General features: G+C 39.8%; 2 protein-coding genes across 6 annotated transcripts in view; both read right to left on the reverse strand.

Moving 5' to 3' along the window:
* The window catches only part of odf2a (outer dense fiber of sperm tails 2a), a 15255-nt gene extending 10421 nt beyond the window's left edge, over positions 1-4834 (reverse strand). Inside the window, exons 1-11 of one of the 4 annotated variants that reach the window (XM_005751945.2) lie at positions 4000-4834; positions 3551-3664; positions 3271-3384; positions 2999-3175; positions 2323-2510; positions 1922-2054; positions 1655-1780; positions 1068-1142; positions 881-952; positions 620-736; positions 216-401 (exon numbers count right to left, since the gene is read on the reverse strand). In XM_005751945.2, coding sequence (XP_005752002.1) covers positions 216-401; positions 620-736; positions 881-952; positions 1068-1142; positions 1655-1780; positions 1922-2054; positions 2323-2510; positions 2999-3175; positions 3271-3384; positions 3551-3664; positions 4000-4023 — 1326 coding nt within the window. In that variant the 5' untranslated portion in view covers positions 4024-4834. Of the gene's footprint in view, positions 1-215; positions 402-619; positions 737-880; positions 953-1067; positions 1143-1654; positions 1781-1921; positions 2055-2316; positions 2511-2998; positions 3176-3270; positions 3385-3550; positions 3665-3999 lie in introns of all 4 variants that reach the window. The other 3 variants (XM_005751944.2, XM_013915630.1, XM_005751946.2) reach the window with 3 other exon arrangements.
* A 1557-nt stretch (positions 4835-6391) lies between these two features.
* Positions 6392-15706, reverse strand: part of scai (suppressor of cancer cell invasion) — a 30442-nt gene continuing 21127 nt past the window's right edge. For both annotated transcript variants that reach the window (XM_005751947.1, XM_005751948.1), the window contains 4 exons: positions 14094-14166; positions 13602-13775; positions 13280-13380; positions 6392-12709 (listed from right to left, as the gene is read on the reverse strand). In XM_005751947.1, the coding sequence (XP_005752004.1) occupies positions 12563-12709; positions 13280-13380; positions 13602-13775; positions 14094-14166 (495 nt within the window). In that variant the 3' untranslated portion in view covers positions 6392-12562. The remainder of the gene's footprint in view (positions 12710-13279; positions 13381-13601; positions 13776-14093; positions 14167-15706) is intronic.

Below are 15706 nucleotides of genomic sequence, written 5' to 3' on the forward strand. Positions count from 1 at the left end.
TCTATGAAGCGCCTTGAGGCGACTTTTGTTGTGATTTGGCGCTATATAAATAAAATTGAATTGAATTGAGTTGAATTGACTTATATGACAAAATCAAACTGAACAGAATATAATTGACAGAAATGACATAATATAAAAAACAGCAGAACAAGTTTAATATCCATGACATTAAAGGTTTTAATAGACTGGTATGTCTGCGCTGTGGAAGGACGTACCATGTCCAGCAGCTGGATGCTGAGATGGCCTGCGGTGTCCTCGCTGCGCTCAGCTCGCTGCTTTTGGGCACGTGCAGCTCGTTTCAGAGCCTCTCGGTCTGCGCCTGCCTGCTGCTTTAGTGTCACCAGCTGATCTGTCAGATGTTTTATCTCCACCTTCTGCCGATTGGCTGCTTTTTCCAGGTTCTGTACCAATGGCAGAGGATAACAGACGCATAGATAAAGATATACTGAAAAAAACATGTCTGACTACAATACAAACAACTGGACAAATATAGATTGCAATAAATATATATTCTCCAGGGTGTGTGTTCACTGACTATCATTTCTTTCCATCCATCCATCCATCATTATTATACACAGCACCAAAAAGAGCAACAGATGGCAGAAGATACCACACAAACCTTTATCTGCACAGTGAGGCGACTGTTCTCAGCGTCTTTGCTCCGGAGCTGTCCTTGTAAATGAGCTCGTGTTGACTCCAGGCTCTTTGAAAAAACAGCTGTGCTCCTGGTATTGTTCTGCATTTCCAAAGCCAGCAGAAGATACTTGTTTTGTGCTTTGACATTTGTTAGTTCTAAGATTATATGATATGAGTAATGCTGCAGTGAAAGAATGCCGTATGGAAAATTTCAGATGAAGAGAGTTCTAAATAAGACAGCCACCTTTTCATCATCTAAGAGCTTGGCAAGTCGATTAACCTCTCGGTCTTTCTCTTGAAGTTTAACAACAAGATGCTGTAAAAGGAAAGAAAACATATTATTTCTGACACAAAAAAAGAAACAACACAAAATGGATGTATTTTGTGAGGTTACTTAAACAAAAAGAATTTGTAGTTTCTATTAAACTCACGGCATTTTCAGCTTCGGTGTCTGCCAGTTTCTTGAGTAATTCGTCCTTCCTTGACAGCTGGAGTGACTCCATCTGCTTTAAACCATCCACACGTATAAAACTTCACCAGTTTCTTTAACAAGCATTTACTGCATCTACAAAAGTGTTAAGAGACCAACCAAGGCTAAATATTGTGACAGAATATAATCAACTTACTAAGTAAGGATTCATTTATTTGAAAATTACAACAGATCTGCACCATACTGGCAAATCTAGCTTCCTACCAAAACTACGACTGCGACATGCCCCCTTCTCTCACTCTGTTTCTCTTCACTGAGGTTTCCTTGTGTTGTTTTCATGTGAAAAAATACTGTCCCAGAAACAGTTCAATATAAAGGCAGCATGAGTTCCTGTGTATTTTGTGCTATTGTAAATTGGCAGTTGGATTAGACTGAGGTTACGGTTCATTCATTGGACCCTGCTTGCATGAAATGGATCATCAACACAGTCCTGCAACCATTTACACTGGAGCTTAAGGCGCAATAGGCTCTCTTTAGATTTCTCCAAATGATCTGTGCTGTAAATCAAAAAATCATCTTGCACAGTACCTGAGATTCATGCTGCTCTCTGAGAAGCTTCCGCAGTGTTCGGTTTGTGACCTCAAATGTCTCCAGTTTCTGCAGCAGCAGCTCGTTCTGACAGGCCAAGGCTGAAGACTCAGAGCCAAATGGCTTCTTCAGCAGCAAAGACACAGACAGAGATAGAAACACTGCATCACGAAACACTGAGAAAGCCTCCTGTTTCTTTCTAAAGTTCCCATGTTCCCCTAGTCTCACAGGACACATTGAAAGAGCAGACCCTGAGGTAATACTCACATTGCTACCAGGAGCGCACAGATTGAAAATGGACTCTCGCAGGGCGGAGGCTTGCTTTGCAGCTGCTGCTCCATTCACCTCAGCCTCCATCAGCATCCTGAGTAAAGCATCTTTGTCCTGATGCCCACTGTCACTGCGTAGGAACAAACAGACCTTAAATCACAAACATACTACTACTCGAACATGAGTTTCATAAACGTCATACTCTGAAATGACTGTCCCACCTTTATGTCACATACGCTAACAGGTAGTATAGTTGAAATGCAGTTGAATCAAGCTATTTTCTTTCAGTTGCCTATAGTATAATTAACCACCCAGATCTCTAAGCCCTTAGAAAATGAGGGCAAAGAGAGGCTGTTTGTCACGTGAAGGGTTGGGAATGAGTTTGGGATCACATTTGCCTGTTACAGTCATTCTCCTCCAGCATCTTCTCCATGGAAAGCCGTAACCTGGTGTTTTCCTTCTCCGTCTCCTCCAGCTCTTTGGTCACCTCAGCCAGCTCCTCTTCCTGCTCAGCGATCACCCGCTGGGACACGCTCAGCTGCTTCGACTGACGCTCTAGCAACCGCTCCTTCTTTTGCATTTCTACCTGCACATATACCGGATAGGTATAAGTGAAAAAGGACATGTGGACCAACGCTTTAAGCACAGAAATCGACAAGAAAACCTCGCTGCTCTTTGTGATCATCAGATGTGGCAGTTTAAAATGAGGGCAAGTCTTTCAATGGGGTAAATGAACAGGTTATCTCCCTGCTATACTTATTACACGTGAGTGGCAAGACTGGAGAATTTTGACTAAATTAATACATTTCTACATTTAGATTTTACCATTCAATTTCCAGGAGTATTTAAAACAGTTTCCATGGAATAAACCCATTTATTGTCTGGGTGCCCTTAAATGGTTATGTAACAATAAATATGTAACAAGACTCGCCTTGAAAATCCCATGTAAGAAAAATAGAAATCAACAATGTTTATAACATAAGTACTACTAACAAACAAGTTATAATCTGAAATCTGTCTAATTAATAGTAAGGTTAGGGTTGTAGGTTGGACAGTTGCTTAATTCAAACTGACCTCATTTTTCAGCGAGCTGACTTCAGTCAATAAGTTGTCAATCTTCCTCGTGTACTGGCTGATTTGTCCATGTAGGCCTTCTTCCTCCTCTGATGCAAGGTCAGCTAACTGAAGTGCAGACTGCGAACTTTCAGGTTCTGGTTTCGGTGGTGTGATCTCAAGGTTGTGCGTTGGCCCCTTGGTGCAAAATATACCGTGACACTACATCTTTGATTGCGTGAGTGTTTTTAAAAAAATAGCAGAGTGGACTGGAAACTGAGAGAAGGTATTACCTCCCACTTATATGTGGCATCACGTATGGAGGTCTTTCCTGGCGTGATCCCCACACCTCGAGTTTTGACTTTAGCTGTGGGACGAAGGTCTGCTTTGTTGACTGCAGTCTTCCCCTTTAAAATACAGTGTGCTTATATTAATTGCATTTATTAGAATGGGCATGTACTATGGGCATGAGTGAGCAAACGGCTTACGATCAAGAGATTAGATTAGGAGAAACATTCACAATAAAACATGAACAACATCACAAGACAGACAGTCCACATACAAATATCTAACCTGAGGTGACCTGCCAGGACTCCTCTGGCTGTCCAGGTGCACGTGTACTGGCACGGTGTCATTGATGTGCACATGAATTGGAGGTGAATTTGAGCGTGTTCTCGTGATTTTCCTCTGTGGCACATGAGCTTAAGTAAGAATAAGCTTAATAGAACAGCATGTAGCTCAATAAAAAACAACAACAATATCTTAATAATTTGCGAATAAATACGACAGGATATGTTCGTTTGAGTGCACAAAATCCATAATTTTCTGTTAAGGTAAGTCAAAAACAGCTAGAAAAATTACTGGGTATTCTTTTACAAAAAGAATGTTATGGATATGATCCGACACAGATTCTGGATCCTGTCCACTCTGGTTACTCCCAATGAAAATCATCAACTGCCACCTCCAGCTCAACACACTCATTTCTCTTGTGCACTGCTTTCGATGTTTCTAAATGTTTCTACCTTTACTAACGCTGTTCCTTGCATGTTCACCTTTCCACCTCATCTACTGTCTGGATTCTAGTGACGCTCGTGCCTCTTCTCTCCAGAACATGCCTCCACTTCTCCAGTCTATTCCACCTATTGTTGAAGCTGAGGAGGGGTTCATCAGCTTTACCCCTCTGTAGTTACTAGTGCTCCGCACATCTGTCAAGACGTCCGCTACTCTGTCTCCCAGACATCTCTATACCTGCACAGGTATGTCATCTGGACGGACTCTTCATCATCTTCACAGCTCCCCTCACTTTCAGATTCCCTAACTTTCCTCATCAATCCTCGTCTCTCTCGTTTTCTTCATTCATCAGCTCCTCAAAGAACGTCTTCAATTTCCTCAACACACTTTCTTCTTAGCACATTTCTGTCCTTCATCAACCTCTCCTGTTTCACATCCTTTCCAGCTTAATCACACAGGTTGGTCCTTTTTTCCTTCCTTAGGAGGAGAAAGGTGCTGTCCTATGTACACAGTACTTGGACAGCTTGAATCCAAATACAGTGCCCCTGGCCTTGCTTCCATCTGTTCTCCTGCACACGCAATACTCTAAGTATCGCTCTAAGACTCTACCTTCTTCCTCCTCTCCATCATATCAGCCAACTCTTTTGCCTTGTACCAGACATAGTTCCTATATTTCAAAACAGTTCCTCTGCAAACACCTCTGCACTCCTGCCTTTCCTCACATCAAACTTGCCTTCCCTCTTTCCTCCTAGGCACAGTTTCCACCTTAACTCTTTGGTCAATCAACACCTATCAACATCTATCATTCACTCCGTCACCGACAAATCCGATCCTCATTCTTGTATTTGATGTCTGATTAGAAAAAGACTTTTGGCTGACGCCCCATTTATTAATGTATAACCAAAGAGTACACTTCATATCGACATTGTTTTAAACAGTTGGCGAAGTTGTCATGAGGTCACTATTCCTTCCCATCACATTAACTTCAAACCTTCACGGCAGCATTTTTAGGATGTGTATAGTAAACGAACAAGTCAGGAATCTTACCATAGGAGAAACCGTAAAAATACACCCCCCAAAATAGAAATATAACTCATTGGCAAAGCACCATTTAATGCTTCGAGAGGAGTTGGATTGGAGTCAACGCCAACAGACAAAGCTTCTTTCTGGTTGGTCACTTTAAAGCACGTGACGTCTTTCTCAAACAGAGATTGGAGCAGAGTCGACGACGTTACGTCACTTAGCAACACACTTAACAAGCTACCAAAGAGAATAGCTGAATGAAGATGAACCTCCCCCACTAGGTCAATTCCATTTTCTAAAGTAAGCTCACCACTCAGCAGCCATCTTGAAACTCACTCGGACTCTTACTTTGAATCATCAGAGGAACAAGAAGCAGTCAAATGCGGTAAAGCAGGTGAAGTGTTTTTCTTCTGCCATCATCTTTGCTGTCGCGAATCTCACGTTTCTGTTAATGCAATATATGCTAAATGACAGAAAAGGAAAACAAAAATATACATGAGTACATCGTTGTCTTCCTTCTCTCACCCCAACTGGTCCCGGATTACGGCCCCTCCCTGAGCCTGGTTCTGCCGGAGGTTTCTTCCTATTAAAAGGGAGTTTTTCGTTCCCACTGTCGCCAGAGTGCTTGCTCATAGGGGGTCGTATGATTGTTGGGGGGGTTTTCTTTGTATTATTATAGGGTGCACTTTACAATATAAAGCGCCTTCAGGCAACTGTGATTTGGCGCTGTATAAATAAAACTGAATTGAACTGTTGTTTGTTTGGGAGGAATTAAGTTCAGTGTAGTTGAGCAGTACCCCAGCAGTAGCATTAAAGGACCACATATTTACATTTCACTCACCTCAAAATCCTTCTATTTAAAAATTGTTATAATTTATTTATTTTAACTAGAGCTGCAGCTTCTCTCAGTGGCTGGGGGTTAAGTGATCAGGATATGGCCCAAGACTTGTATGTTCCATAACTTTGTAGATGGAAAAATATTCAACTACAGGAATAAGACAAATGAAAAAAAGTGTCTACCACATATGTTTCGATTCTACGTTGTTTGTTATATGTAGAGATGACTTATTCCTTGAGTTAGATCCTTTTTCTGTGCTTGCATGATTCATACGAATAAATAGCAGCCAGTGCCCAAAGAAAATCTTTGAAAGATATTTGAAATCTTTGAACCTCAAAACACATCTGTTGAGTGTATCAGCTAATGGGCTGCTTTTAGATTTAAGGTGCTACTCAGGCACACTAGCCTTTTTCCCCCCCACACTACAACACAGCTAAAGGCTTGCTTTACAAACGGGTAAAGCTGATTGTATCACAGAACTCTTTAAACACAAACAACATACAACAATAAAGAAACATACACACATCATCTCTGTTGTGACACAGGACACTCCTTTAATGAAGCCAAATATTGTTTTCATTATTGGCTCCATCACAGAGGGGGAAAAAAGCAACATCTGATACAATAACTGATTTTAATCATTGTTAAGATGGGAACATGAGAATACACCAGTCTTTGGCACCTCCTACTCTAAACAAACATGCTGCTTACAGATAAACATCTGTTCTTTTTTCTTTTTTTTTAAAGAAATATTAAAAATACATTTGACATTTTGACACTGATAATCACAGGCATGTGACACATGTGGGTATAAAGGACGGGTGCTCCCATCTTTTGGACAATTTTACAAGTAGAAAACAGTAGAAAGGACCCCTGCACATCTGGGGAAGAAATCAGAATTGATCAGTTGGCAGTTATTTGTGACGTGCGTTAGCAGGTTGCTGACGTGGAGTTGGGGCTTTGTGCGTCCATGTCAAAAACAAGTTTATTTCTTGTGCTCTGTTGGATTCTAATACTGCCTAGGCAGATTTCACCCCCATAGCTGGCCTTCAAAAATCACAGCATCTTCTGTGCATTTTCACTTTGATTACTTTGAAATGGACTGAATTGGCATGATTGCAACAAAAATATAAATATATGACCGTGTGAATTCTGGAAAATAAAAGAGTGAAACTTTTCAAAATAAGGCAAATTTATGTCACAAAACGCTGAACATTTGTAGTCCTTGAACACCCAACATGTCAGATAATTATGACAGGAATAGCAACATGACAGCAGAAGAATAATAAAAAGTCTTTTGTGGTTTGGACAGAGTTGGATTTCAGGGTTTAGATTTCCATTTTAGTTTACAGCAGTGATATCCTCTGTATAATCCTGCAGATTACACATTCTGATAAATTCATTGCAGTAATGAACAACAACATAACACACAACATATTAAATTTTGTGTCAAATGCAGAAGCAGCGTGTGAAAAAGTAGGCACACTTTAACTGCTTCAAAAGGAATTAAGGTGGCAAGCAGCAGCCAGGCACTGCTAATCAAATCCACTTGATTATCTGATCATCAGCAAGTGTGAGCACCTCCATATAAGCTCAGGTTTAGGTAGTTTGCTGCTCCTGAGCATTCAGGTGTGTTAACACAACGCCAAAGAGCAAAGACATCAACAACGATCTTTAATAAGAAAATGTTGCTGCCCATCAACCTGGCAAGTGTTAAATGGCCATTTCCAAACAATCTGTTGTCCACTGTTTGACGGATTATTCACAAGTGGAAAACATTCAAGACATGTGTCAATCTTTCAAACACTGCAACAAACCCAAGAGCTCCATTTCACAACACCAGCACAAACACCTCAGACCAACTGTCAGCACGGTGGTGGAGCGATGATGATTTGGGCACCTTGCGGTCACTGAGTGGAGCATGAACTGCTCTGTATACCAAAATGTTCAAGATTTAAATGTGAAGCCATCTGTCTGACAGTTAAAGCCTGGATGAAATTGGGTCATCAACAGGACATTAACCCTAAACACAGCAGCTAATCTATAACAGAATAACTGAAAAAAGTCAAAGTCCAGACCTCAACCTGACTAAAATGCTGTGATGGGACTTTCTGATTACTTTGAGTTATTGTTGTTAAACGTGGTTCTACGAGTTTCTGAATCATAGGGGGTACTTAGCTTGTAACACACACTGCTTTTACATTTCGACTTGCAGTGTATAATGTGTCATTTGTTTTTGTTCATTGCTAGTAGTATTTAAATCCTCCTAAAAACACCGACCAAAGGATGTAAAGCATGTACTGTGACAGTCTCTCGTTTGCGCAGTGATGTTTCCCACACGAGTCATCTTGGTCATATTATGCCTGTAAAAGTTCCATCAGTCTCACAGAATCCACCTTCTTAGTAATTTGTTTGCACAACTTGCAACATGTTGTTTGCATAATTGTATAATCTGTAAATATTTCATTCTCACAAGCTACCTTATTTAATCAAATTCATACATATCATACAAGATGAGCTTGTTAATATTTTGTTCACAGAAGCTATTTTAGTGATACAATTTTAGTACCTTGTTTACACAACTTGACATTTTATTTAACATAGCTGTTTATTTTGCGTGAACTACTAATGGGTTTTTTGTTCTATTGTTTAAAAATAAAATAAAATTGTGCAGTGAATTTACCTCGAGAATATTGCACCAAAAAACATTTTAACAATCTAGTCTTCACATAGCCATTAAATCATGTGACTCACGACCCATTTCCATCATACAGAATGTTATAAACATGTTATCGCACCATGCTTCATACGCTGCTGGGTAGAGTAGTATAAAATTGACTGCAACATGAACCCCCCCCCCCAAAAAAAAAACAAGTTTCAGGAAACATCTGTGAGAGGCAACTTTAAATAATACACACTGTTTGCATCAATGATCCAAGTGCTGCTACATAACAAATGTTGCATTTGTGGTGATGTTTTGAACATGAACAACAGAAACAGAAGTTCCACAAACGGTTAACAGAAGCTCAAAGTTACGTTCTTCGTTTCTTTTATTTATCAGGTTTCGTCGTTATAATTCCGATGAAGGGGCAGCAGCAGTTTGTGTTTGGGGTTATTTTCCAATAGAAAAATGCTAATTTTGTGTCAGCAGGCCAAAGTGTTGAACCTTTTCAGAGATCTTTTGAGCTCTGAGAACTGAATGTACAGTAAGAAGTTATAACAACACAGAAACAAGACTTTTGGAATAGTACCTGACAAATTTGTCAGTATGCAGTGTTTGAGGATTTACTGTGTACCATTGATACAAAGTGTTAGAAAACATCATTGGTATTGCAATCCTCACCAACAGCATTACGTTTGAGCACCACAGAAATCTTTCTCATTCTTTTTCACACATGTAAATGACATGTTATTGCTGCCTACTTAATACAGCCAACTGCTATTAAAAACATGACAAAAGATGAAAAGTTTAAAATCAGTGACCCACGTAACTTTTACTCTTCAAGAGAAAGAAGGTCACCAGTGTGTAGGGCTGGTATGAAGAACAACAACATGAAAGTATTTTTCAATTTCTGGACTAAAGAACAACTAACAAGATCAGAAGAACATTAAATCTCATAAAGTGCAAGCCTACAATATTTTAAATGTCATAACTGTCAATACAGGAAACACATTACGGTAAAAAGAAAAGAAAATGTAGAAACAGCTGACTTCCATAGACAAATGTAACACTGAGAAAACACTCGTCCTCTGCCTCTCTTCACATCCTCGGAAAGCTGGAATGTAACTAGAGAAAAATGGTCAAAGAACAAACTGGCCTCTTTACCATGTTGCTCCTCCTCGCTTTAACTTCATATTTCATTATGGATTACATAGTCTTGCAAAATACTGAACAAACACATCTCTGCGCAACACTATTATACATCATGTGTGCACACTCCAATGGTGGCAATAACAAAAAAATCAACACTAAAAAGTCAAATGTCATTTCAACCAGCTGCTTCTTGCATTGCTGTATCATTCCAACATTTCAACAAGTGCAGTTAAATTTCAGCAGCCATGTGCAGTCACTTTCCCCTGCTGCTGCCAGGAATAAATCGACAGCAGTTCCTGATAAACCTTTGGACCTTTTACATCTGCCCCACTACATTAAAGATATGAGGCATGCATATTAGCCAATGCAATACTGAAAGCTTGAATATAAAGACAATTTTTCTTTTTAGCTAATACCTCTTAGACGTTAGAGGTTTCAATGGAACTGGTTGGTGATGTTATATACTATATATATATACACACACACTTCTATTCACAAATAATCACATAAAAAGACCAAATCAACAATGAATGCATTTCAGTGTGACCAAAAACATCAAACGTTTTCTCTAAAAGACAATTAAATAATCAAACAAAGAAAGCTACCAATAAGTTGGAGGTAAAATTGAGCTAAAATTCCTCCAAGCCTCTGTGAGAGACAGATTGTGAATTGAGAATTAAACATTTAATGGCAAATGGGAGGCGGTTTTCCACTGCAGGAACTCGCAGGCTGGTCTAGTGCAGCCTTCTCTTTAGTATTCATTCTGAACTGCTACAGTTTCCAGGATCGCTAACAAACCTACTGCATTAGCAGCCCTTACAACCTACTGGGGACTCACTCACTGGATAAACTCTAAGATTTCAACAACAAAAGCCAAAGTCTATACGTAGCAGTCTAATGCTTTTAAAGCACAAACAAATGTGCAAAATTTGCAACAGACACTAATATAACTGATCGCAGATATGTCAAATTGCTCTTTTTTATACCTTTATGTATGCTTTTATGAAGTTTTAGTACTGTGCTATGCAAGTTCTCATATGGATTTGATATTAATGTAGTTTGGACCCCACTAAGATTAGCTTTCCTTTAAGACACAGCTAATAGGGATTCTAATATCCATCTATGGGTCTAGGATTTGAAGGCTGTAGTTTTGGCAGAGATTGCAGGGAAGCTCGACCCTCCAGCGGGTCCTGGGACTGTCATGGTTTTTTCTCCCTGTAAGACGTGCACCTCACCTAGCAGGCATCTAGTCAAATGCTGGAACAACTTCACGTGGTTCCTTTCGATGTGGAGGAGCAGAAGCCATACTCTGAGGCTCTTCTGACTGACTCATTCGTTGCACATTGCATTGATCACTTAGGTGAGCCTCTAATGTATTTAATACCAGGTCATTTGTCAATCAACAGTATTCTTCATTCTCATTGGTGGTCATTTAAGTTGCTCACCTGGAAGTTGCGTCGCCAGCATTTTTTTCGCCCATAGTCACTAAATACTGTTCACTTTCTGTGGTTTCTCATTGATATGTTCCAGTGTGAATGCGGGTTATCGCCACGAGACACTAGAGTTGGTTCAAAGGAAGTCACTCCCTGCAGCTTAGGGCCACAAGCAAGGGTAGAAACAAAGCTCATCCAGAAAGCCATAAGTTTTGCTTTTAGGATCCTGATAAATTGGCATTCATAGTAAACTTTTGGGGCAGCCCTGAATTCCTGCGGTGCAAAGTTGCCTGGAACCATCTTTGAGCTTAAAGGAGTAAAAGCCACCAGCCAGTATGGTGACAGCAATGACTTAAGGACATAGCGAGAGGAGCACGACTGGTATTTCTTGTGCTTTATAAGAAAGCAGCTAAGGATGTTCTGATTAGGTGGCAGGCCACACGTTAATGCTGTCATCATGAAGATAACAGGTGCCTAGCCTTTTCAGTAATAAAAGTAACGATCTGTGTTATCAGAAAGCACAACAATTTGAACCTCTGACAGGTCACCACCTCTCCCACCTCTCACTAGATTGTCTTCACCGATTGACTAACTAAACTGTACAGGCCCATGCAACACATGCACTACTTCCCTTTACTTTCTCATTCCAAGTCATCTGAACATCTACAATTTCTTTTGTGTGGTGGAGCATCCTCTTTGGAGCACACTAACTGACACACGTCTTTGCCTTTTTTAGCATGCAAGTACAGCACAGTGAAATGGGAAATGAAGCACTATCACGTCACACAAGGCTGAAAAAAAAAAGTCTCCGAATTAGTTTGTTAATGATATGAAAGCGACTAACTCACAACATGTGGCGAAACAAAACCTCATGCACCTTTAGCGTGCTGCAAGTTGATACACCAAGCGCTGTTTGGCAAACACAAAACTCCAGCACTAATAATATTTTTGGTGAATAATGTGCTCATATAATAACTGTTACATTTCCTGATGCATTTTTAGCTCTACCATGCTTGTCTTTTTTACAGGTGGATCAAAAACCACATGAAAGCTGCCAAGAATGTTTCCTTTCTTTGTTCCTTTACGTTAATAAATGATGAAAAATCTTTTTACAACAAACTACCAAGGCTGTTATCATCTTGATGATAGTCTGCTGTCGTGAAAAAAGTTAGAAGCTGATAAACAAGAACTAGTAAGCTGAACAGTAATGTGGAGCGTCTCATTTGTTTTACTCTTATGTTGCTCATATTTACCAGGCAAGCCAATGAGAGTCAAAATGGGGAATTTATGAGAAGAAACTATGTGAACATCTTTCTGTTGCATGACATTAACACTTACATGGAGGACATGAACTTGCATGTTGGGTTTTTTTTTTTTCATTACCTGTTAAAAAACAAAATGACCATGAGGGCTTTGGCAGTGGAGTCTGTATTTACATATACGCCATACTGCCCTGTGTGAAGATGTTAGTAGGCTTCCAGTGAATCATCCCAAAATAAGCTCTGCACGTCCAGCATGGTCGCCAGCTCCAAAATATGCTTCTGTAGAAGGCTGCTCTCCACTGTGTCCTGTTTGGGGAGCTCTGGATAGGATTCCGGGAAACTCTGAGATTCCTGCAAGCACACAAACATCCAAATTGTGTTTTAGCTACCTGACAAAAATACTTTGGTGGTCACTGAAGGGTTCTCACTCTAAAGTGAGAATCAAAGGTTTAAGCGTTAAGAAGAGCTTCCTTCATTTACGAGGAATTTAAAAAAATACATGATTTAAATAGCATTTAAACACAATGAGAAGGTTAAAAAATTATTGTATGCAGGTAAACTATTATAAAATGTAAAAAAATAGCAGTTTATTTTGAAAGTCATCTGTTAGTCTCATTTATTAATATTATTTATTATTGCCCCCATAATAACATAAGTGTTTTTTATTGAGTTACTCGATGGAATAATTAATATTAAAATATTGATTATTAAAATAATCAATAACTGTAAACCTGTAATAATCTGGGGACTTTAGTGGGTTCATTTACTGAGTATTTGCTGACATGACATGACATGACCTCCTGATGATGCATAAATACGACTTACTGCAAGTGCTTAAGAAACACTGGTTTGTGGAAATGCATGGTGCATCGTTGGCATATAAACTTAAACAATGTGGCTCCTTAAGGAAAGCAGACTTACCCGAAAGAGTTTATGCAGTCTCAGTGCAGCGGAGCAGAACACAAAGCGGATCAACAGCAGCCGCAGGAACTCGTCACCAAAGAACTGCAAAAAGGCTTGATCTGCATTAAACAATGTGTAAATAAGTCGATCAACAGAAGATGAATGTATCACAATTTATTTCAGTGCAGCCTTAAATCCACCATAGATTTAAACTTCTCAAGAAAGAGAGAAGTTTATTTTCATGGAGGGACCTACAAAGCTCACCTGATGGTCACAAATACAGTACACATGGGTCGTCACAGTAACCCTTTCATAGTCCATGCTAATCTCCATAACATACCTATGGTCCGCGATCGTGTTAGCATCTGCCCAATGTCACGGTACACTTTGTGAAGGAATTCTTGAGCTCTTTCCCAAAGACCTCGTTGCACACTGTTTAAGCCACACACGGAGGAGAAAGCCAAGAGCGGACTGTAGAGGAACAGAGTGAAGAGACTCCCACGCTGAGACTGATCTAAACAGGTGAAGCAGAGACATTGTAAACTGAAAGGAAATTCGATGCCTGAAAAGCTTCCACTGAAAGCAGCATCTTTACCAAACATAAAAATACTGGTAGATACCAATGACACCCATGTTAAATGTGGATTAATCAGCTGCTACAAACAGTCCAGAATTTACTTTTGTCTAACTAACATTAGACTAAAAGCCTCTTTCTCTTTCAACCAAAACACTCAGACAGCGGAGCCACAGAGAGGAAGTTAGGCAAACAGACGAAGATGGAGTTCGTTTAGGTCTTCTGGTTAAAGGAGTGTGGTTCTGCAGTGACACCCACCTTGTACACTCTTGGGATATACCGTAGGTGATAGTAGGCACACCAGGGGCTGGCCAAATAGATTTGTAAAATTCTAATAAAACAAAGACAGAAACAAGCATTTTAATTATGGAAATATACTTACAAACAACAGTGGCACGTTTGATATATCTGCTGTGGACATTAGTGACATTTTTATCTTGAAGACAGATTGAGGGACATCCATACAAAAGCTGAACGTCTGACACAAACTTGTGCTGTGTGATGTGAACAGAGGTGAGCATCTGCTCAATTTATAAATATTTCGACTTTGGCAAAAAATTTGCTTCACATTTGGTCAGGAAACCCATGAGCAGATTCTCTCATACACCTTCATTCTCAGCATCCCTCTCTCCCCTTTAACAGTAATATCCCCTACATTTTAATTCCCTACTCTTACCTCGTCTAAAACTAAGAAACACTGAAATATTAATTTAAATTTATGTATGTAAATCTACGTAAGATGAGACAAGATGTTCATTACTAAAATGTAACAAATGAATAACTAAAAAACTATTCAAATGTGATTAAAGTGTGGCACATTGAGCCATGCTTTATGAATGATGCACGCACCATGACAACCACTTCAATAACAGTTCAAATCTAAAATAACAAAACAACAAGTTATGCAGCCATTTTTTTCCACGCTTATCTGAAGTCGGCTCGTGGAGGGAGGAGCAGAGAAGTCCTGCCTCCACGATCCGCCACCTCCTCCAACTTATCCTGGGAAACATTGAGCCATCTCTCCAAGTGTGTCCCAGGTATACACTGGGGCCTCCTCCTAGTAGGACGTGCCCGTCTGAACACCTTGTCAAGGAGGCGACAGCTTTAGCCGTCACCCTATCGCTAAGAGAGAGGCCATCGACCTTTTGGAGCACCAATTAAAATGTAACAATTAGATTAAACCACTAGTAACTCTGGTACTGACTAGTGACAACAGTGTTGATTAGTCTGCTAGGACACAATATGTGCACATCCCTGGAAACTCATGAATATTCGCCCCTAACATTCTACAAAAGGAATACAATTTATAAAGATTGAAAATTACCATAAATTATTTTCTCTTGCCGTCTTGGTCCAACTGCTCTCACTTTCCCCCCCATCTCTACATAAAAGTCAAGTTTAATCCTACAGCTACATATGGCCTCAACCTGCATCAATAAGGTTGCCCTACATATTAGAGTCTTGCATTAGGAGAATACGCAGTCTATGAGAGAATTCCAGCTGAGGCGTCTTTATATTGCACCACAAAGCAACTTTTTTGCCAAAGAACCGGAGAATTACTGATCTTTTCATATTGGACAACACAAGCTTTTGTCAGTTCACCTCTTTCCAAAAGACTGTGGATGTAAACTTCACGTTGCATTTTGTTTGAACACACTAGTAGTGATGCAATGTGGCGGTATCCAAACAGATAAAACTATTCTCAACTTTGAGGCGAGTACTTGTTACTAATGGAGTGAAGAAAACTATTAATTGACATAAGATAGGGTGTTTGTTCATGCAATTTATGAAGGAGGCATGAGAAAGACCTAACAAACATTTTCAGTTACAGGTTTCAAGTTGGCCCTGTCTAGGGCTGGGCCATATTATAC

Source organism: Pundamilia nyererei, unplaced genomic scaffold, assembly GCF_000239375.1.
Source record: "Pundamilia nyererei isolate P.nyererei 1_Seehausen unplaced genomic scaffold, PunNye1.0 scaffold00335, whole genome shotgun sequence".
Classification (NCBI taxonomy): domain Eukaryota; kingdom Metazoa; phylum Chordata; class Actinopteri; order Cichliformes; family Cichlidae; genus Pundamilia; species Pundamilia nyererei.